A 23,288-nucleotide genomic window follows, 5' to 3' on the forward strand; every position below is an offset into this window, starting at 1 on the left:
CACTGAGCTATCAAGTTCAGTATTGTCTCTACTGACCGGCAGAAGTTCTTCAGGGTTTCAGGCACGGATTTTCCTAGCCCTACATGGAAATGTCAGGTAATGAACCTGGGACTGTCTGCAGGAAAAACACATGCTTTGCCAATGAGCTACAGCCATTCCCCAAATGAAGCCCTTCCATCTGGATCTTGGCTTCCTAAGATTCTCACAAAGATCTTCACTACCAAACTCATCTCACTGCCTGAAGAACACAGCAAAATAAAAATAGTTAGAAAAGTAAACAGACAGATAGGTTTTTGGAAGTCTGGATTGTCACTGAATTCTTTTTCCACTACGTGATATTTTTCCTGAGCTCCTGCTAACAATCATAAACCACCAATGGCAAAACATGCTGAAATTTACAACTTATGAAAGAGAGGGATGGCAGTTCAGACTTCAGAAAACAATAGAGAGTATAAAGATATATTCACTAGTCAAAATCCTGGCTGAATGTTGAAGAGACATTCAGAAGGTGCTGAAAAGGAAGGACAAAGCTGGGATTCCACAGCCTCTGCTGGTCACCAAGAAGGCCTTCAACTGTTTAGATATTTCCCTGCCCCATGCTTTCCTAAAGTATTCCAGAGAATATGTTCAATGAATGGCTGGCGGCACAGGCAGGGAAACTTATTTAGCTGAAGGACTGCACTCCCTCTTGGGAAACCTCCCGGGGGGGGGGGCACATGCCAGTGGTTGGTGGAGCACAATACAGACCAATGGATGCAACTCATAACTTTGAGCTGCATTCTATATAGAAGTCAAAGTTATCTATAAACACAAATTTCCACCCATCATCCAGGAAGCAAGAGGTATTATCACAGTTCAATTTCATATTTCAGCCACACAAAAGCGCTCAATGAGACTGTGGATGAGGACTTGTGAAAGGTGTGGCCTAGGGAGAGGGTTGTTGCCTGGACAGAGTCCTGAGGGCCAGAGAGAGAGAGTGAGTCCTGGAGCACCATATTTTCCCCATGGCAAAGTTCCCCCAACCATGGCCTACTATACTCCATATAAGAATGCAGAGACAGTAGACCTGTGATGGCCAAACTTGGCCCTCCAGCTGTTTTGAGACTACAATTCCCATCATCCCTAGCTAACAGGACCAGTGGTCAGGGATGATGGGAATTGTAGTCCCAAAACGGCTGGAGGGTCAAGTTTGGCTATCACTGCAGTAGACAAACAACCAGTACACCACCTTTACCTCTTTTTGCATATTGCATCTATTCATAAACAACTGACAAAATTGCAACTTACTTCACGGTCCAACAGCACTGGCGACACAACAGTGACAATGTCTCCTTTCTCCGGGTCAATATAGAACATGTTTGGGGATGGCTTGTCCGGGGTCTGCTTAAGGATATTATACCTCAGCAGAGCATTGTCTGTAGCTGGATCATCAGCATCAAAGGCAGTCACACGCATCACAGTACTTCCTGAAAAGAACAAGAATAACACCAATATGAAAACTTCATATTTGGCATGTAGCAATACAGATAATGTGAACATAAGAAGAGTGGAGAAGTGGGACGGAAGTGCTCTTGTGCTCCTGCTTGTGGCCTTCCCAGAGGCATCTGGTTGGCCATTGCGAGTACACCATGATAGATTAGATGGACCATTGGCCTGATCTATCTGGGCTCTTACGTTCTAATGTTCATTGCGTGCCAAGGCCCCATGACCTGCAGTTTCCTGGTGCATAAATAAACACATGAACAAGTGGATTTTGCTTTATGCGTTCAAATAGGCCACAACTTTATTGGTTACAAACGTGAGTGGTTCGGCTTAGGCATTGGGTGAAGCTGGATTATATCCCAACTATATCCCTGTCTGCAGGGAGTCCAACTAAATGTAAACCACCAATAGGGAGAGCCCTATAACATACATCAAATTGGGGCACCCTGAAGGGTCCCTATTGGGGAAGTGGTATGTCTGGGCCTGGGACAGAATCCACACCCACGGATCCCATTAACAGGATTCCCGTACCCAATGCTTAACCTCACAAAGTTGTGACAATTGTTACAAGGTAAGCAAAAACCAAATGGCTGGAGCCAATTTGACAAGTGGAAAAATTCCCTCCCGGTCCCATACATATGGCGGTCAACATTATTCTATAGCAAGGTCATATCTTAGTAAAAATGAAAAAGAAGATGGGTGGAAGGGCGGTCTCCTGGCCATGCCATGGTTTAAATCTACTGCAGAGACACACCCCACTGGCGCTGATTGGTCAGCAGGGCCTACCCTCCCGGGCGGGGGCCTGCCTAGTGCTGTCGTCATGGCCAAGCCCAAGCCCCTGTGGGGAGGGCGCGCATCTCAGGCCCCTGCTGGATCACTGGAGGCCCTGAGACCTGGCCACAATGCCACTCACCCAATAAGCTAAGTGGACTTGCAAGGCAATTTTGGAGCCTTTTGAGTTGAAGAGCAAGCTACCTCCACCCCACCAACATTTGAAGCAAATACACAACAAAAGAAGCATGGCAATGATATGGGCCCTACATGTCAAAAAGATTACTGTCTATCCATGTGCTTCGTTACAAACTCCAAAACCAACCAAAGATGTGTTCAAAGGATCCCATCTATGTGACAATGGATGCATACAAAGAGGCATTATTGGTGTTCACTCCCTGCAGTGTGTGGTTCAGTTCCAAACAGAACTTAACACCCAAAGTACACTGGTGGAGAACTTCATCCTCAATCAACCAGGGGATGCTGCAAACTCAATTAAAAGTCTTTAATGATTTTTTCCATACCCACCTCATTAGGCATATTGTTCAGCAGCCTAAAGAATCCCCTGCTGTGATCAAGTTGTAATTAAAAGAAGGTAGGGGATTATTAACCCCGGAGGCCTAAGACCGCTCCTTCCTCTCCAAATCTAGCATTCCAATTTACATGAGCTGGCTCTTCTCACTTGCCTTTTCAAACGCCTGCCTCCTAAATACACAGCAAAACTCCCCAAACCAAGTTCTGGCTAGAGATCTGCAAAGGTGGTTTTCCTGGGCTTTCTTGCACCAATCTGTTAGGTTCATTGGAATCAAGTGTTCCTTCCTCCTCTCTCCTTAAATCACAGATGTGGTGCAAAGAAATGGTTTGCTTAAAAAAAGAAAGAAAGAAGCATTCTTAGGACATCCTAACTCTTAGGATAATTAGGGGCAACAATTTGTGCCCACCTCTTCCTCATTGTACAAGCTCATGAACTGCAAAGAAGCCAATACAGTATATTGCTGCTGTTGCTGCTGCTTCCTTGCTCCCTCCCTCCCCCAGGAACAATGTTTTTGTTCAGTGCCACCCACCCCTTCCAGGTTCTTTCTTCTTGTTATAGCGACCTTGAAAAGAAGATTTCTAAGGCTTTGCTTCATTGCCACCTCAGGCACAGTTACACCCTTGAGAAATGTAACTGAGAACTGACAGCAACCAGGGCTTGTACATGAGTGATTAAAAGTCAGGCAGCTCGAAATGGAGAGCAGTGCTTGTGGAGTGCAATTTGATGTGCCACCCCACTTGGTACACACACCCTGCAACAGTCCCCTAAAACATTGTAGGCCATAGCTTTCACCCCTTTGGTTCACCACCACTGCAGAAAGAGCAGAAACAATGGATATTTATTTTGAAGTGAGGGGAAAACAACCTTGTTTTACCCACAAAATCCCCTTTTACATTCAGTTCCAAGTAGTGCTGAAATGATTTTGAGTGAGAAAGTCTAATTCAAGTTCCAGAATCAAGACAGTGGTCCATCTACCTCAACATTTTCAACACTGACCAACCATGGCTCCCCAGGATTTCAGACAGGGCATATTTCCTAGAGAGATTGGTCATAATCTACCATGAGGTTCTCTGTTGCACCAAAATGAATTAGGAGTTGCTCAAGAGCATCATGGTAGATTGGGATACAGCTATGGCTACCACATTGGCTTCACTCCCCTGGCATTTTAGAAGTTGAACTTGGGGAATATCCTATGGTAAAGGCATATATGCGTATTTATTCATCCTGTTGTTGCAAGAGAAATAGTAATAATGAATAATAATGATTAGGTCTATCACATAATTGTGATTCTGCCTGCCACCTAATTCCAGGAATCTTTGTTGATTAGTGAGGTGAGTTTTAGTCAATTAGCCAATCAATTTGTTAATTAAATTTGCATACGAGTGAGACAAACGTTCTGAAACAAGAAATATAGTTTGTTTCTAGAGGAAACACTAATGTGCCATTGCAAGTATCATGTGGGAAGAGGCATCCTCTATAATATGTAAGAGGAGAACCTTTTTAGTGGATCAATGGCATAAACCTAACATGGCTCAGTCATAGAGATCCCAAGAGACTTCAGTTGAGAGGAGAGTGAGTCTTGATATAGTTGGAGTCACCAAGGACAGAGAGAGCAGGCGGCTACGCTAACATTGTATGTGAGTAACATCCCTTCCCTCACCCACACCCTGTAAGAATGAGTGTTGCTGTTCACTCATTTGAGGAAAGGCAGGGTCTTGCTGGGGTCTGTTCAATACACCTTTCTGCCTGGGGAGAAGGAAGAGATCCCTTCACCCACATTTCCAACCGCTAAAGCTACAAAGACTCCTAGTTAAATTTTACTTCAGCACTAGTGATGGGACAGCACCCTCTAGCAGGAGGCTGAGAGGCTACAAACAAGCACAAAGAGCTGTCAACACCTAACTACAGCTGTTATGTGCCCCACAATATCTGCCACCTAAGGCAACTTCATCATTCTGCCCAGTGGTTGGGTCCAGCTATGGGACCACAGGGGATTCATGCCCCTTGATGTTTATGCCTCCTTTAAGGGCAATATCTTTCAACTCACCATATCCAGGGGGCTGAAGTTTTATTTAGGGGGGTGTAAGACAGACCATGCGGTACACAGTTTTGCTCCTCAGCACCTCACTGATACTGCTGTTTCCCTCCACAAACATATCCCCACCCATCCAAATGATACACATTTTTGAACTAATACTAATGCATTAATGTGTGTGTGTGTGTGTGTGTGTGTTCTTCACTATTGTTGCACAAGATTTTTCTGTTTTTTTTAAAAAAGCACTGTGCATTTCTTTAAAAGGTAATAACATGAAGATCAATTGGTTTTGGTCTGTGCTCATGTAGCTGGGTTCATATTTCAAAAGGATCTATAGCTCAGTAATCACCCAAATGTATTAAATTGAAGATGCATACCTCCCTGGCATTACTCCATCATAAAGTTTTATTCTTCATAAAAGATTCATTTCCCAAGACTCATAAACTGACTATTTCTAATTTGGTGTCATTTTATAAATGCTTCCATTCTGGGTATCAATCATAAATGCAGCTGGGTTCTGCGGCCCCAAACAACAGCTTGCAAAATGATTGTGTTAAAACAATATGTCTCTTGCATTGCATACGTGTGTTTGTGCTTGTGTGCATTATATAATCAAATGGTGGAACAAGTTAATTAACATATGTACAATCAGCAGAATTGTCAAAGTTCTTTCGCATACTTGCAAACAATGCTTTTGTGCTCACAGTTAGGAAAAATTCAGTTTTTCATGCACACTGGCTTTTTTTTTTTTGGCTTTTTTTTTTGGTCATTACTTCAAGCTAGGCATCTGAGGAAGTAGTTCCATTCATTTTGCAAAGTTTCCCATCCAGTCTGTGTTTAAAGGAAATCTTACCCAATTCACACTTTCTGGAAGAAGAAGAATACAGAAACTGAAATACACAAATCTTTCAAAAAAAAAATCACTTGTTTGAATTTTGTAGTGCAGTCTAGCCAAGTAATAGGTACCAAAAAAAGACAGATACTAAGGTAAAGTGTCTATGTGAATGTATATATTCATGAAAATAACATACCAAATGCATTATATCGGGGGTGGCTTTATAAAAATATGCCTATTCAGAGAAGTTTAAACTCAAATGTTGATGAATTCCCCTAAGGAATTCTTTTTAAAAAAATCCCAAACTGATGTGGAAATGTAGAAAATGGTACTGGAGAGTAGAAAAATGAGGAACTGGGAGAAAACCAACATTGACAGACTTGGCAATGCCTGGTCAATAGAACCAGTGTGGTGAAGTGTGTGGTGAAGACCTGGGTTCATATCTCCATTCAGTCATGAAGCTCACAAAGTGACCTTGGCCAGTCACTCACTCTCACCCTAACCTACCTCACAGGGTTGTTCTGAGAATAAAATGGGGAAGGAAAAACCATCTACACAATCTTGAGCTTCCTAGAGGAAAAGATGGTATATAAACGTGATGAATAAATAATAATAAATAAGAGCGAAACCTCCTGGTGAGAGCCCATCCTCTCATGTCAATCTTGTACCTCATGTCACCTTTTGAGCAAGGTAGTTACACATAATGGTTGCCTCTTTCATTTGAAAAGGGGATGTGAGGGAAGCAAGCAAGCCTAGATTATGAAAGGCCTGCCTAATTCATTGTGATCAAAATAAATCAACTTTTTGGAAAGTGGAATGGTGGAGGGTAGATGACTGGCTGCGATGCTCATCATAACTAATTACATGTTTGACTGTCAATTTGTACTTTAAAGAAAAACAAGCCCCGGGGAAGCAAAAACAAATAAAAGAAGAACGATCTATTATGTCTCCAATCAAGTACATTTGAATTGCAGCCTCAAATATTAACTTATGGCTGTTATTAAACTTGGAGGCCTCGCTCAATAGAAGGATGTTTAGCAAGAATTAATGAGTTCAGTCTCTTAGAATAGCTGAGCATTTTGCAGAGTCAAAAATTTCCTAACCTCAGGAACTCTTGTTTTGTCTAATGCATATTTACATGGCTGCCTAATGCAAGTTACTTTAAAGATTCAAGTTGCCCTTTCAGCATTCATCACAGTAAACATCTCACCTGGCTAATATGGAGAGGTCAGGAGAGCCCTGCTTACTAATGGAGCCTCCATACTGACAGCCCAAGAAGTGTACTAGAGATGTTTGATCTCTCTGTGCCCCAGGTGTTCACTCGTTAAATCTGCCCTGTCCCATTTACCCACAAAAATCCACAATTTAGGAGTGTTAAAATATGAACTTCTTTCACTTTTCAAAATACACATTTCCAAACCTCATTTCTTTCAAAATATGCTTATCTAAAAGTAGTTTCTCTCAAAATAATGAATTCTCAAACACATTTCTCTTTTAAAATAAATAAATAAATGAGAAGGATGTCACAGGAGAATTCAAGAGACAACAACGTTCACAAATTGATTGCTCCAGGCAGTGCAGATCAGGTAAGTTTACATTTGTCCGATCTGGTATCAGACAGTTTCATATGTGCTGATAGATAGATATTCCATATTCTACACTTGCAGGTCACTGTTGTTGTGAAGGAAAAGTCAGTGTAACAAGCATAACGCTAGTTGGTTGAGATTGTCCTGACATAAATTCACTGGGGCAGTGGGTGCAAGGACACCCCCCCCCCCGCCCAATGGGTCCATGAGATGAAGACCCATTCTCGCAATCAAGGCTGAGCTTTAGGCAGCTGTTAGACACTGGCCCACCAGCCCCAGTCTACACTCAAATGGTCCCTGCCTGCCTGCCTTGCTATTTACAACTAGTCCAGGGAACTGCACTGCCTGGAACCTCCTTGGTCTCAGTGTTGCCCCTTGCAGAATTCAACAGGGAGGAGGATGGGGGGGGAACTAGAATTAGTTAGCAATGACTATTCTTGACTGTGCCTTCACCTACTGTTGATCTCCCTGCCTTCCACTTTACTAGTCCCCAAAGCTCACCAGACAGCACTGGGATTGATCCAGAAGCCAGGAATTGAATCAGGAGTCGCAAGTTGATGGATGCACAGAACTGTACCAGAACCAGGAAGGCTGTGTCCATTTATTCTCATTATGCTTATGGAGAAGTAGCATGTGCAAGCAAAGATGTTGGTAACAAGCATGCAAGTTCTGTGCCTGTTGTCATCCCTGCTGTGATCCATGAATTGGAGGCTGATTGTCTACTACAGCAAGAAGCCTGCTCTGCTTGTCCATGCAATGTAGAATTTCTACTTTTCATGAGTAACTTCCATAAGTATGGGAAACTTCCTGCTGCACAGGCAGCCCCCCTTCATGCTCCCACAAGAGGCAGTGATGCCCACAAACTTGGATGGCTTTAAAAGAGGATTAGACAAATGCATGGTGAAGAGAGCTATCTGTGGCCGTGAACCCTGTTGGCTATGATCTGCATCCACTGTTGGAGGCAGTATGCCTCTGAATACCAGTTGCTGGGAATCACAAGTAGGCAAAGTGCTGTTACCCCCAAGTCCTGCTTTTGGGCTTCCCATAGGCCTCTGGTTGGCCATTGTGAGAAGACCCGATGGGCCACTGGCCTGATCCAGAAAGCTCTTGTGTTTTTGTGGAAGCTAAAAATAGTTCTGAATCAGGAAGATGTTCCAAGATGAAGTTCTGCATGTTCACCACATGAGGCAGCCACACGCAAGTGTTTCCAATCCAAGCTCAGGCAAACCCAAGCATCACATACATACAATCTTATATGGATACTATCTCTATCCATGATCTATTTTATGCATATTATACCCTGTCTGTTGCGAAGCGTTCTTTTTCCATGTGAAGTTGAACAGGAGGAGCTGACAGATACAGACTTTTGGAACATTGGACATTTTCAGTGTAAAACTCTGTGCAACTGTTACTTTCTCTTTCAGATCAATTACTGGATGAGATTTAAAACACCACAGAAACACTTGGGGGACGGGGGAGCCACTAAAACCTCCAATATGACAGCAACCAGTCTTATAATTTATTTAATTTTCTACTGGGGGAAAAAAGCAAACTGAACATCCCCTTCCTCGATTTTCCCTAACCCGCATATTTCAGGTGTAAACAATAGTAGCAAAGTTCATACAAGCAATGAAGTGGAGAGAGACTGAAAGTTGCTAATATTAACATGAAGGAAAAATGTTAACGCAACCATATATTATAGAATGCAGCAGGTACAGTATGCCCTGTAGAGTCTTTGTTCATGTGATGGATAAATGGCCAACCGTCTGTCATCAAAGTATCTCTCTTTTTGCCCCCTAGACACACAACAGTTTTGCATCAGTTATTCAGAAAGTGCAAGCTACATTACATTATACTGTTTTTGCACATTTAAACCCTTTGCTGCTTTCCAGTTTCTAGCTAATCTTGCAGCTATTAAGAAGTAACCAATTAAATGTTTCTACAATAATGCTTGATTGTCTCCACTGTATACACCCAACAACGCTATTCCATGAAGGTTTTTTATTTCCCACCCAGTATTTTTGTTGTAACTGGATGAGATTTAAAATACCACTGAAGCCCTTGGGGAGCGGGATTGGTGCTAAAACCTCCAGGATGACAGCAATCAGTCAGAAATGACTTATAAAGGCAAGGCAACAGTAGTAAGTGGGAATTACTTTTCCATTGAATGCTCTCATAAAACATCAGCCAAGTGGAGATTTACAGCCAGGTCAGACTTTAGTAATTCCAGCGCTTAACCTCTCCTACTCCCTCCACCCTCTCCCCCACCCAAGGGAACTTTATAGGTGTTTGGGTAGGAGAAATTATTCATGTGCTAAGGTTACTTGGAAATGAGTTATGTCCACTCTTGTTGGTAGAAATATACCTCGTTGTTGAACGCCAGCATATGTTAAAAAGCATTCATTAAGAGCCTGGCGCTCTTGGAGGGATTGTGAAATATGGCACATCCAGGAATAAGGATGTGAAGGTGCATTGTCGGGAAGGAACCATTTCTGATACTGATGTGCTGCTGCTGAGCAACCTTATAGAGATGGAACCAAACTACTACATCCAAAGATAGCTGGAGAGAGGAAGGAAGGGTCAGAAAATGTTATATGTTACGTTCCCCCTATAGCAGAGATGGGGAATAGGGTTATTCATCTCATTGTCCTCTGTGGTGGAATATTACTTACTTACTTACTTACTTACTTACTTACTTGTGTAACTAATTATGCTATTTATATATTATTCCGTTGTCTTTGTCCATGGAGTTTTCTTGGCAGGAATATTGGATTCCTGCTCCAGGTAGATTACATTTAGTCAAAGCTCTCCACTATGGCCCTGCATGGCATAGCTCATAGCTTCTCTGAGTTACTCAAGCCCCTTTGCTACAACAAGGAAGTGATTTCCATGAAGGAAATCAGCCCTGAGTGCTCACTGGAAGGACAGGTCCTGAAGCTGAGGCTCCAATACTTTGGCCACCTTGTGAGAAGAAAAGATTCCCTGGAAAAGACCCTGATGTTGGGAAAGATGGAGGACACAAGGAGAAGGAGATGACAGAGGATGAGATGGTTGGACAGTGTTCTCAAAGCTACCAACAGGAGTTTGACCAAACTGCGGGAGGCAGTGGAAGACAGGAGTGCCTGGCATTCTCTGGTCCATGGGGTAATGAAGAGTCAGTCACAACTAAACAACAACAACATATATTATTCTGCACCATTCATTTCAATGTGAAGAAAATCAGATGGGGGCATATGGCTTGGCAGCAGTGCATGTACCGGTAAAAAGAATCTAGGGGTAGACCACAAGCTTAACATCAGTCAACTGTGTGAATCAGCAGCAAAAAAATATCCTCATACAATTCTAGGCTAAATCAACAGAAGTATAGTGACCAGATAAAGGAAAGGAATAGTACCACTCTGTGCGGGCTTGGTCAGAGCCCACCTGGAATGCTGTGTTCAGTTCTGGGCACCACAGTTTAAGAAAGATATTGACAAGCTGCAACATGTGCAAAGGGCAACTGAGATGGTAAAAGGTGTGGAAACCAAGCCTTATGAGGAATAATTGAGGGTGTTGGCAATGTTTAGCCGGGAGAAGAGAAAACTGAGAAGTGACATAATATCCATCTCCAAATATCTGAAGGGCTGTCACTTGGAAGATGCAGCAGCATCCAATCCAATGGATTCAAAATGCAGGAAGCCCACAACTTGTGCATGCTTTACTTCCATGATCACAGTCTTACGCGGGTGGTGGGGGAAGAAATAAATGGAGAGCCTTTGCTTTCTTACTGGACTTTGAGAAGGTGGCATGAAGGCTCCAGCAGCATCTCAGAGCTCTCACATTGCCTTCCTTACCAGCCTCTGGGAAGGAGGTGTGGATGCTCTGGGGGGTATCCCAGAGGCCAGTAAGGAAGGTGCCACCTTACTTAGCAGGGTCTGGAAGGGTCACAGGAGGGCTCTGGGAAGCTCTCAGGGCCCTCTCATGCCCTTAGTAAGCAGCCCTCTGTCTCACATGGGAGTGATTCCAGGGGTTCCTGGCTGCACAATTTTGCCTTTGTGCACAGACCCCTGAAACCGAACCCTCAGGTTAGGGGCAGACCCACTGTACACGAAAGGAGATTCTGATTAGGCATCAGGAGGAACTTTCTGGTGCTAATAGCTATTTGACAATGGAATGGACTACCTTGGAAAGTGGTGGCCTCTCCTTCACTTAAGGTTTTGAAAATCAGGGATTCTTTAGCTATGATTCCTGCACTACAGGGGGTTGGTTTAGAGGACCCCTGGGGTACCTTCCAACTGTACAATTCTATGATTTTGTGAAACACAGTGCAACAGCAGGGGAGCCATCAATTATGTATTGTTTGTGGGATGAGGGGGGGAAAGCAGCAGCAAATACTGATTGCATTGGCTGGATTGAATTCCATTCTGGAGTGAATGGAATGAATAAGCAAACACTGGCAACTTCCGTGCCCATTTCTGTATCTTTTGGAATTCTCTGACATCCCAAGTCAGAAACTATTTCCATCTAGGGGGCTCCTCCAATCTTCACAGACCATTTTGACAGCTGAGCAGGGCTTGTCCACCAGTTAATAGTCGTATGTCGCAATGTTGTCAAGTGGCACATTTTGCTTTGCCCTCATGGTTTCAAATCACACCATGTGGGCAATGGCACAGGGTTTTGTCAAGGGTGCCTGATTTTGGCAGAGAGCCACACCTTTACCTATCCCTTAAATGTGCATCTTGTATGCATTCTCTTCCTAAAATTCTCATTTTCTACCCATTTCCCCCATAAAACACATGTTTGTATATGTATTACAAACTAGCAAACTCAAAACTGCATTACAAAATGGAGTGGGGAGTGTGCAATCCTATTTGTGTATCAGCTTGGGAACTGCAAGCTTGATCCTTAATTATAGGAACTTTGGTTGCAGGGCTGGGAAAGCCCTCAGAGCAAGCCCTTTAAGCTTGCTCTGTCCTTTAGCACCTTCACAGGCTGAGCAGGCAGAATCTGTCTCACGGCTAGATGCTGATCTCTCACCCATCTCCTCCTGGCCTCAGCACTTCACTTGTCAGCTTTCAATCCAAGACATTTTTATTGTTACCGTATACCATCATAGATGTGCACTTATTGCTGGATTTGCCTTGCCAGTTTCCTCGTTTCCCCCCAAAGCGAGCCGGGATTGCTTCCCATAATTCAAATTTGATTCCAGACATTTACAGGCTGTTTAAATGCAGATGCGGACTTTATAGTCTAGAACGGCTAAGCACAGAGCTTACGAATAGAAATAAATCCTGCAAGACTTTTGCCTTATCTTGCTTTCCATATCCAAATGTTGTGGGGGGGGGGTGGTTCACCCCTTCCCACTATTGCTTCTCTGCTTGCTTTCTTATTCTCTCCTAGCATTTCCCCATGCTACAGAATAGCAGTTAGGGAGCCAGCCTAGGACAACGGATAGAAAAAGAATTAGTTTGGTTCTCTTTTTGAAGTGGCTCAACCCAATTTGATGGCAACTAAACATGCCTGAGGATGGAAGTGCAAGTCCCAGGCATATTATTCACTTCCCCAGATTGTGCAAAGCAGTTTTGGTGCACAGCAACTGAGCACAAAGCGTTGTTATCACATGAGTTGTTGTTATTCACAATCATCTCAAGGCAATGTACAATAAAAACAGCAAAAAGCAGTGAAAAATACACATCAAAAACTTGCTGGTACATTTAAAACAAAACTTAAACAAGACAGACTAGACACTCCTGGCAAAGACTCATTTCTCAATCTGGGAATGCCTGTCAGAACAAAAATGTTTTCAATTGTTTCCAGAAAGTGCAGATAGTGGGCACCTGTCATACCTTGACAGGAATGCTACTCCACAGAACAGGGGCAGCCCAAATTCTGTACTATTCTTCCACCCATGCACCCTCTGTAATATATTAGAGAGAAGAAAATAAACTGAGCAAAATGAAATTGATTAGTTAATTTGCTCTAAATAGATATATGTAAACGTTCTCCACTTCCACTAATTTTGTAAGCCAGGAGCTATCTTAATTAAAACCAATGGAGAAAAGAAAAATAACAATGTTAAAGAATTACTTTGGAGAAGACTCAGTTTGTATTACAGCGAGATATATTCTTTTCTCTCTCTCCTTGCTGATAACTGCATTACGTGATCAGAGCCACCAGTCTCTTTTCTGTTCCAGCTTTGACAGAAAATGTCACATAGTCTTTATTTGCTACTATAATGGGAACAAAATACACCCCCAACCACAAATGCAACAGTGCCACCCCCAGAATGCTTCTTCACAACATAGCACACAATCAGTTATTCCATTATATTTTATCCTTCATCATGTGAGTGGAAGTGGCATGATCATAAGAACTGTGAGGCAATTGCAAAGCAAAACGCCAACAAATTTTGAAGTTAACTGGGTTGCAAACTCCATCCCACTGCATTCCCCGGTAACAATTAACACAAACTTAAGTTTCCACTAGATTCTCCTAGATTTCTGGCTTTTATGTCATGCAAAGGATCACATAAAACATGAAAAGTAACAGACAAGGAAACCTCAGGACGATAGAATAAAGTGTCAATGAAGGCTAACATGCTGTATGCTAGGAGCAAATTCAGACTCTTGAGTACCACCAAAACAGCACCATCAGTGTTCAAATGTGAAGTATCAGCAGGCTCAGTGGAACCTCCAAGTTTGCAAAAGTAAACAAAAACAAGGAGATAGTTTTTATCACACTCCTCCTGCAAACAAAACCATGCAGAAATTAAGCCAACCACTTTGCAGTTTGATGGTGATGTGATAGTTCAGCTTCTTTATGAACCAGGAGTAGAAGGAAGCTTGCCTGTGGTTACTTTCTATGCAGTTGTCGCTGTGCATGAAGTTAGGCTTGAAATAAGTTTTTTGTTTTGTTTTGTTTTGTTTTCAAAAGTTAGAGCATCACCTCCAGACACCAAAAAAATCTCTGTTCCTCTCAGGCAAGAATCACTTTGGCTGAAATGCTGTATTTTTCACTTCCAGAATAATGTCATGTTCCAGTTTTCTAAAACATGAGGTCATCGGCACTGCCTTTTAATTCCTGGCTCCTAAATTCTGTGCTGAAAAAGACTAATCACTCTCTGTCCAATGCTATTATTTATCATCATCTATTTCCAACTGCACATCATGCATTATATTTTGGGGGTGATGAATTGATGAACTCTTAAATATTTCATGACTTCATCTCTTCTTCTTTTTTTGCACTCTGTGGCTCCTCTTTTGAGTGGCAAGTTTAATTGGCTGCGTGCTAATCCTCTGCTATTAAGTTTGGCATCAAAGCAAAGGATGGCCTTCACACATTTGCTCACATTCTAACTCCAATCTGCATGTGAGCCAATGCTTACAGAACAGCCAATCAAGAGACGTATTCATATGAATTATACTTTTTTTTGGGGGGGGGGACAACAACCCTATTCGTGCAACACAGGTTTGTAACCGCTCACTGAAATCCTGAATGAATGTAAATGTGGTATTGTTCTACTCTTGTTGATATGTTACACTGAACACAGGTAGAAGCTGTCTTTACACAGGTAAAGGTGAAAGAGTGCCCACTTGTTGATTTGTACTGCTCAACTATTGTGTACACAGGCACACAGATTGTACACCCATTGAACACTGCATTTTATAGTGTACAGCTTAATTACTTGGATGTAATATGTAAACATACATAGCCATGTTCCACCAATAGGAGTAGTATAGCTGGCGGGTAAGTAGGAAAATGAACTTTATCCACTGTGGCTCCCAGAATGTAGGACACTCAACCATGAGAGAGGATCAAATGCCTGGTGCAAAGCTGATTCTAGGTCCATCTAGGTACTGTTAACTATGAGTGGCAGTGGCTCTCTAGGGCAGAAATGGGAACATTTTTCAGCCTGAGGGCCACTTACCTATCTGAGGACCACATGCCATATGCTCAGGCCCAAACTTGAAAAGCACGGGCCTGTGCCTATAAAGCAGAAATATTGTGGATGAGCCCTTAGTGAATGTTAATGATTTTTCATTGTCTTGTACTTTGTTAGCAGGGGTTGAGGTCCCATTGCTAGGACAAAAAGATAACAGAAAGTACTTCTTAACGTACTTCACAGAAATTGCTCCCACAGAAGGCACTGATTTCCACAAGCTTAGATGGCTTTAAGTAAGGATGAGACGGAAGAGAAAGGCTATCAATGGCTACTACCCTTGAAGGATATGTTCTGCCTCCAGAGTTGGAGGCAGTAATGCTCCTGAATATCAGCTGCTGGAAACTTACAGGGATGAGAGTGCTCATGTGCTTGGATCCTGCTTTGGACTTCTCAGAGGCATCTCACTGGCTAGCATGAGAAGAGGATGCTGGAGTAGATTACCATTAGTCTTATCCAGCAGGATTGTCTTTTGTTATTATGTTTGTATGACACTTCCACAGTAGATAGGGTTGAGACATTTTTTGACAAATTTCCCTCTCTACAGCAGCCCTCCCACCCACTGAATCTGTGGGGTACTTCTGCTGGATCCAAAGCCTTCTCCAGGTGGAAGGAATGCTCCTGTTTGCAATGTCTGAACCCAACCCAAAGGGTGAGGAGGGATATGGACAGGGGTCTTGCTTTGCTCCCAACCTCCACATTTTAATTGGAAACTCTGAATGGAGACTATGTTCCAGTCATACATGTACATTATTTTTGTTGCTGCTGAACATTTGGAGGTTGGGCACACAGGTCTCCTCATTCACCACTGATGATCTTAGAGCATCAGTGCACCACAGTATTGCAATTTATCATTTCATCCTAATATTGATTTCAGAGTCAGCTCTTGTTAAATTGATCCACTAAAGATCTCAAAGCCCAAGCACAACTGATAATTAAGGCTTGACATGACTCTTTTTATATGGGTGAAGTATTATATACTTGTTTATTGATTTCCCCAAAAGTAATCCTCTTCAAATTAATACAAATGATTAAAAACAACATGTTGCCCTTTCCATGTTTTCTTCCTCCTACAGCACTGATTTTTTTCATAGGCAATTTCATTATAGGTGATTAACCTGCATTTTTCTTCTTCCTTTCCTTTCGGCGATCGGACTGGTTTTTAGCGCACCTTCCAACCTTTCAATGTTTGTTACTGCTATTCAGCTTAGGTTGACACCAGTGATAATGGGAGTGCATTAGGTTGCAATCTTGACCCTACTTACCTGGGAGTAAGCCCCAGTGAATTCAACAGGACTTACTTCTAAGGTAGACATGGTTAGAATCATGCAACTTTGTAAGCCTTCAGTGTATGACAAATAAAAATACGATTTTCTTTATTTAACATTCATTCTTGTGTCTACTCCAGGCTGAGCCTTTAAAAAAAAGGGGAGGGAGTGTGTATATTCTACAGAATGTCAACAATACAGGCCATATTCACACCATACATTTAAAGCACTATGATACCACTTTAAAGATACCTGGCTTCCCTCAAAGAATTCTAGTTTGATAAGGATGGTGAGAGGATCCTCTCACAGAGCTGCAATTCCGAGCACCCAACACTCTGGTCAATACACCACATTGGCTTGCAATGCTTCTCTATGCCAAAAAACAACCACACAAAATACTCTCATCTGGTTTTATAAGATATTTCATATTACAGGATCAAATCCGTAACTGCATAAAGGAATTTCATCTCCCAAAAACCCCTCAGTGTGATTAAAAACAAGAACAACAAGAAGTGGATAGAGCTCTTGCTTGGGGCCTTACTCACTTCTGAGATTTATTAGTATCCTTTTCCACTGGCTTATTTGAAATCTTACTCTCTGTGAATTTGAACTGTAAACCTTCAGATTAGTCACCCGAACAGCTGAAAGTCAATGTGCAAGGTTCTCTTTAAGACAACTGCTCAGTTGTTGCTTCTTTCGAAGGCATTAACAATGCTCTTCAGAATTGCAGGAATTGCATTTATAATTCCATTCCCCTCCCCCCACTTAGATCCTATATCTCAAGAGGAGATAGAGAATTCATTACCCTTCAAACTTTCCTCTTGCTTGCTATAGGACTTTTCTTTTTACAGGAGGAGGGGGGAGGGAATGAGTATATAATAAATAACTTACTGACTTTGATAGACTTTTAAACATTATTATTTTATGTCTGTTTATCCACAAAGAAATGCCAATGACAGTTTGTGATCTAATACTGAGCCACATGATTTATACCTATGGATTATGTGTCAGATTTGAAAAATTATGGTTTAAATCTTTCAGCCCTTGGAAAACCAACTAGGGCACACTCTAGCTATATGAGTCAAAGTCAAATGAAGCTGTTTGTACATTTTAAAGCATTTTCCCTACTTGGGAGAATCTTCCAAAATTCTCTTTATCCAAACATCTTCCTGGATTTTGGAGTGCTGGAAGTGCAAATAATCCATTAGGAATTCCATTGTTCTGTGCTGATACATACAAACAAACAGATATAGATATCATTGCTGCATGCTACCACAATCTCTGAGTAGTAAGAAAATCCAGGGGTTCCTGGTGCTTACCCAGGATTCATGTTCCATTTGGAATGAGGCACAGTAGATACTGTGGTGTCTTTATATGGTTTATTTACACATTATTTACAACCTGAGCCTACGATGCCGAGGTTCACAGCATTAACAGCCTAAGAGGGTCTTGCTTCCCCCATAGCTACAGCCCTGGTTTCAAAGAGACACCAAACTTCGCTCTAATTTTCTCACTTCCTTGCTTGCTGCTTTGCCTCCAGCTTCTAGCTAATATCGCAGTGGTCAACCTGTGGGATGTCTGTGGGAAACTGGCAAGCAGGACCTGAAAACAATAGCAATCCCCACCCCTCCCTGTGGCTTCTAGCAAATGGTTTTCAGAAGCATTACTGCTTCCAGCAGTGAAGGCAGAGCATAGTCATCATAGTTAGTAGCCATTGATAGCCTCATCATCCAAGGATTTGTCAAATTCTCTTTTAAAGCCATCCTAGTTGGTGGCCATCCCTGCCTCTTGTGGGAACAGGTTCCATAGTTTATCTGTGTGCTGCCATGTGTAGAAGGAATGTTGTTCATGAAGAATGAAAGAATGACTTGAAGATCCATCTAGTCTTGTGTTTTGCTTTCAGCAGCAGATGGATAATGGATCTGGGATACTCACAAGCAGATCATAAAGGCTATGGACTTCCCCTGTTATATGTCCCCAAGCTGACCTTTAATGTTGTCCTTAAAATCTGACTCCAGCTGGAAATTCTCTATTTTACATGCTCCCTGCATTCTCATCCATGGACCCTTGGTGTTAACAGCACAGAAGAGAAAGTGGGTGAGAGAAACAACCATTAACCATTCTAAGCAATATTCAGTGCAGATTCAGCAACTGCATTGTTCCTGTTATATTGCACTGAAAAGCAATTAGGAATGTGAAGGCGGTGTAACTGATCCTCTTGAAAGCTGCACCATAATTACTAAACGAAATAAAGGAAAGAGAGGAAAATATCATTCTTTCTACTGCCGTTGTGATAACATAAAACAAACAGAATTGCAAAATATTGGCAGATGATATATATGATTGTCACAAAGACTGAAGATTGTTAAGCTAAATTGGAGCAATTTCCCAGATGTGTGGATATGTGTGTGTGTGTGTGTGTGTGTGTGTGTGTTACTGCACACAGGCATCCAAATGCATACCACTAATGCCCATAGCAACCATAGTTAAGACATCTGATATCTCTGCGTTGCTGTGATTCAAAGCAGTGGTTTCACAAATGCTTTCCATTTTCAAACCTGCTAACATGGAAATAGATATTTACAGAAAACAAAGGCTGGAATTCACAACTATTTACAGGTTCAGCAAACAAGTTCCATATTGCATTAAGCACAACAAGAATATCAAAACGCATGCTTCCCGCACTTCCCCTTCTTCCTAATGGGAAATATTGTTGATAATCTAAAGAAATATAATTTGCATAATCTCCAAGACATGGCTTAATTTGAGCTGAGATAATATAATGTTTGGTTTGGAAAGCACAAAAGCTGGGTCATTTCCCCAACTTTTAGCGGCAAGATTAGAACCCTTGGGATTATTAAATTTGTATACCTCCCTTCATACAAAGGTAACAGGGTGGTTCACAACATAAAAATACAAAAAGAGACCACAAAATACATTATAAAGACATGAAAAGAATAAACCAATAACTATCTTACCACAAACACATTTAAAAGAACACAGAATGTTAATCAGCACAAGGCCTGGTTAAAGAGAAACATTGTCACCCAACATCAAAAGATATGTAGTGAAGGTACCAGGTGAGCCTCCCTGGGGAGAGCATTCCACAAACAGGGAGCCACCACAGAAAAGGCCTGTTCTCATATTGCCATCCTCTAGACCTTTCATGGAGGAGGCACATGAAGAAGGGCCTCTGATTATGATTACAGGGTCTGAGTCAGTTCATATGGGGAGAGGTACTTATTTAGGTATTGCTGTCACAAATTATGCAGTCGAGTTTCCCGCATTTGGGGAAATTGCAGGCATCAGGTAAGCTTGTTATGCCAACTAACTTCAGTGGGTGTGTTATGAATAAGAGTAGCATTGGATATCACCTTTTGCTTGCCTCATGGACTTTGCAGCAAATGGTCACTACTACCACAACTATGTGAGGACTTAAAGACCTGGAGGACTGAACATCAAAGTCACAGAGTCACGCACAGTCATTTGGAAAGACCCTTGCATAAATTATATTCAGGAAAACATAGCTTTCCCTCTAGCTATGGAAGGCTGCTTTATGGAAGACCACAAGGCTGGTGTGTTGGGGCTGGGTGTGTCCCAGGAAGACCTGCCCTTTCAGCTTGCACCTGTGACTCCCAAACCTGCTATGGAAGATGGCATCTGCCTCTGCAGCATAAGCTTTTTTGGTATCACTTGGAACTGTCTCTTGTTCCTCTCATTCTATATATACACTCTGCCTACTTGGAGGAGTGCCTGCTTTCTTGTCCAATCCAAAGACCCAGGAAAACACCCACAGTAATGTCTATGCCCATCCCACTCTTCAAAAGAGGAACGTAGGGGGCATGTCAAGTGTTGGAACAACTTCTGAGCTTGCACCTAGCCATGTATGTTAGAGCTCTGCTACCCCCCCTTGAATCTGTAATGGTGCTGCATGCAAGGAAAACAGGGCAGAATGGAAAACAATGCCTTCTTACACTCCTCTCTTGTGGCTATACAATGGGGGGGGGAGAATAATTGGATAAGTCTCAGTGATGAAACAGCCCTTTCAGAAGATCAGGAAGGATGGGTTCTACATGGGTCTGGTGCTACGTTCTGTGGGTTAATCTGCTTTGTCTGTGCTTCTGAGAGCTTCAGCCCTGGATTCGTGTCACTCAGTCCATAAGTAATAGGTTTATGCTTCCGTAATAGCACAAGTGCAAACTCCTAAGAGGGAAAGATTTATGACCGTGACACTCTTTACCACCTTAAGATGCTGTTTATGCTGGCTGGTTGAAACGTTGAACTAAAAATAGCCAGAGAGGCAACCTGCTTGAAATTTTACATGAAATGTCAGCTGCTGCCACATGAATTGGTTTCCCCCTCCCTCCTCCCCCCTCTTTCCTTCTCTCTCTCACACCTACTACTGAAGACCTAATCACAATCTGTGCCATAACACCAAGTTCCCATAGCTGGACCCACAGGCAGCTTGATAAACAAATCAAAAGAGGTTTCCAAGAACTAAAGGCATGATCGGGTACTGCAAATCATATCAGCCTACCCTCCAGGGGTTGTCTGCCCCACTAGTGTCTCCTTGCTTTTTTATCCATCAGATAGTTTTCTCACAAAGTTTCATGAAGAATAACTGCAAACGGATGTGGAAATGTGGAGAACGAGAAACTGAGAGAAACTGACAGATCCACACATTCTTACTACTTTAAAGACTCACATACCCCAAAAGTGGCAGAGATGACCACTCCCAGCCTGCTGTTTGCTCTTTTGCACAGAATGCCTATGTCATGCTCCAACACAGCATGTCTCCAGAGAGTCTCCTCCAACCATTTTGCACAAGCAACAAACTTCACAGGAAATGGTAGGGTTGTTGTCATCTGTCTGTCTTGAGAGACAATGGAGTGTGCCTCCCAATCTCTGAAATTGTTTCAGGATATTCAGGCGAGATTTTTAAACTCAAATTTAAAACTACTTAATTTTATTCAATGGTGGTTACTGAGTCTTTTGTCCATTGAGTTTTCTTGGCAGGGATACTGGAGTGGCTTGCCAGTTCCTGCTCCAGGTGGGTCACATTTAGTCAAAACTCTCCACTATGACCTGTCCATCTTGGGTGGCCCTGCACGGCATAGCTCATAGCTTCTCTGAGTTATTCAAGTTCCTGCGCCACGACAAGGCAGTGATCCATGAACCTAGACAGCATCTTTAAAAGCAGAGACATCACCTTGCCAACAAAGGTCTGTATAGTTAAAGCAATGGTTTTCCCAGTAGTGATGTATGGAAGTGAGAGCTGGACCATAAAGAAGGCTGATCGCCGCAGAATTGATGCTTTTGAATTATGGTGCTGGAGGAGACTCTTGAGATTCCCATGGACTGCAAAAAGATCAAACCGATCCATTCTTAAGGAAATCAGCCCTGAGTGCTCACTGGAAGGACAGATCCTGAAGTTGAGGCTCCAATACTTTGGCCATGAGAAGAGAATATTCCCTGGAAAAGATTGAGAAAGATGAGGGAACAAGGAGAAGGGGACAACAGAGGATGAGATGGTTGGACAGTGTTCTCAAAGCTACCAACATGAGTTTGACCAAACTGCGGGAGAAGAAGAAGAAGAAGAAGAAGAAGAAGAAGAAGAAGAAGAAGAAGAAGAAGAAGAAGAATTTGGATTTGATATCCCGCCTTTCACTCCCTTTAAGGAGTCTCAAAGCGGCTAACATTCTCCTTTCCCTTCCTCCCCAACAAACACTCTGTGAGGTGAGTGGGGCTGAGAGACTTCAAAGAAGTGTGACTGGCCCACAGTCACCCAGCAGCTGCATGTGGAGGAGCGGAGACGCGAACCCGGTTCCCCAGATTACGAGACTACCGCTCTTAACCACTCCACCACACTGGGAGGCAGTGGAAGACAGGAGTGCCTGGCGTGCTCTGGTCCATGGGGTCACAAAGAGTCAGACATGACTAAACGACTAAACAACCAACCAAACTGAGTCTTTTATATGTTTTATGTGTTCAATATGTCTGGATTACCAATGTTTTCTGGATGTCCCCCTCCCCTTATGATTTTATTGTCTAAATTATGCCAATAAAGGCTGACTGAGTATGCCTCTGGGAGTGAAGTCAAACCGCTGCGTCAGCAATGCCAAAGTGACCTCTCTGGGGTGCAACCTCAGCAGTGTGCATGGAGGTTCTGGGCTGCCCAGACAACAAGACCTTGCAGATGTAGGTCCAAAGAAAGCAGTGTCATACGTTTGGCACCAGCCTTGCTGCAGAAGATGCTAGAAGGAGGCATACAAATTGCCATTCAACCACCCACTCCGGATTTGTGTAAGGTTTACTCCTTAGCCTTACCTTCTCCCAAAGATATCCCACAAGGCAGCAGAGGTTTAGGATCAGAGTTTTAATTCTCCTAGATGGGCTACATTTCATTATCTCTGCTTTGGGTGACTATAAAACCCACACACCTTACTGTGGCAACAGGAGGGGGTGGTGGGTGTGAAACTACCAGGGGAGAAGCTCCAGAAGTCTATAGGAGTCAGGCTTGGAGAACAGAATGACTGGAAAGCCACATGCAAGTTGAATGGACTTAGCTCTGGAGCCACTGAAACTGATCCAAAATGGTCACGCCAGTTCTGGAAGCAGAGTTTATTTCCCCTCAGTTAGTTTTTATGGGCCACTTTATCTCATTAAAAAAATAAAATAAAATTGGAATGAATGAACTGAAGCATTGTTGACGTGATCAATCCAGGAGGCATGTGGGCATCACAGAGCACCATGAATCACTGCCCTGAAATGTGCTCCGCAAATGGTTATTGTCTAGAACTACTAGAGTTGCACAAAATGAAAAGGTGGCCACTTCATTAAGAGCATACTTTGGAGTGT

At 42.6% G+C, this 23,288-nt stretch overlaps 1 protein-coding gene across 1 annotated transcript in view; it reads right to left on the reverse strand.

Moving 5' to 3' along the window:
* CDH13 (cadherin 13) overlaps positions 1-23,288 on the reverse strand; it is a 599,046-nt gene that overhangs the window by 181,678 nt on the left and 394,080 nt on the right. The window contains exon 7 of the mRNA XM_083752927.1: positions 1,288-1,466. Within this exon, the coding sequence (XP_083609053.1) occupies positions 1,288-1,466 (179 nt within the window). The remainder of the gene's footprint in view (positions 1-1,287; positions 1,467-23,288) is intronic.

Source organism: Podarcis gaigeae (genome assembly GCF_964106915.1).
Source record: "Podarcis gaigeae genome assembly, chromosome: 8".
Taxonomy (NCBI): domain Eukaryota; kingdom Metazoa; phylum Chordata; class Lepidosauria; order Squamata; family Lacertidae; genus Podarcis; species Podarcis gaigeae.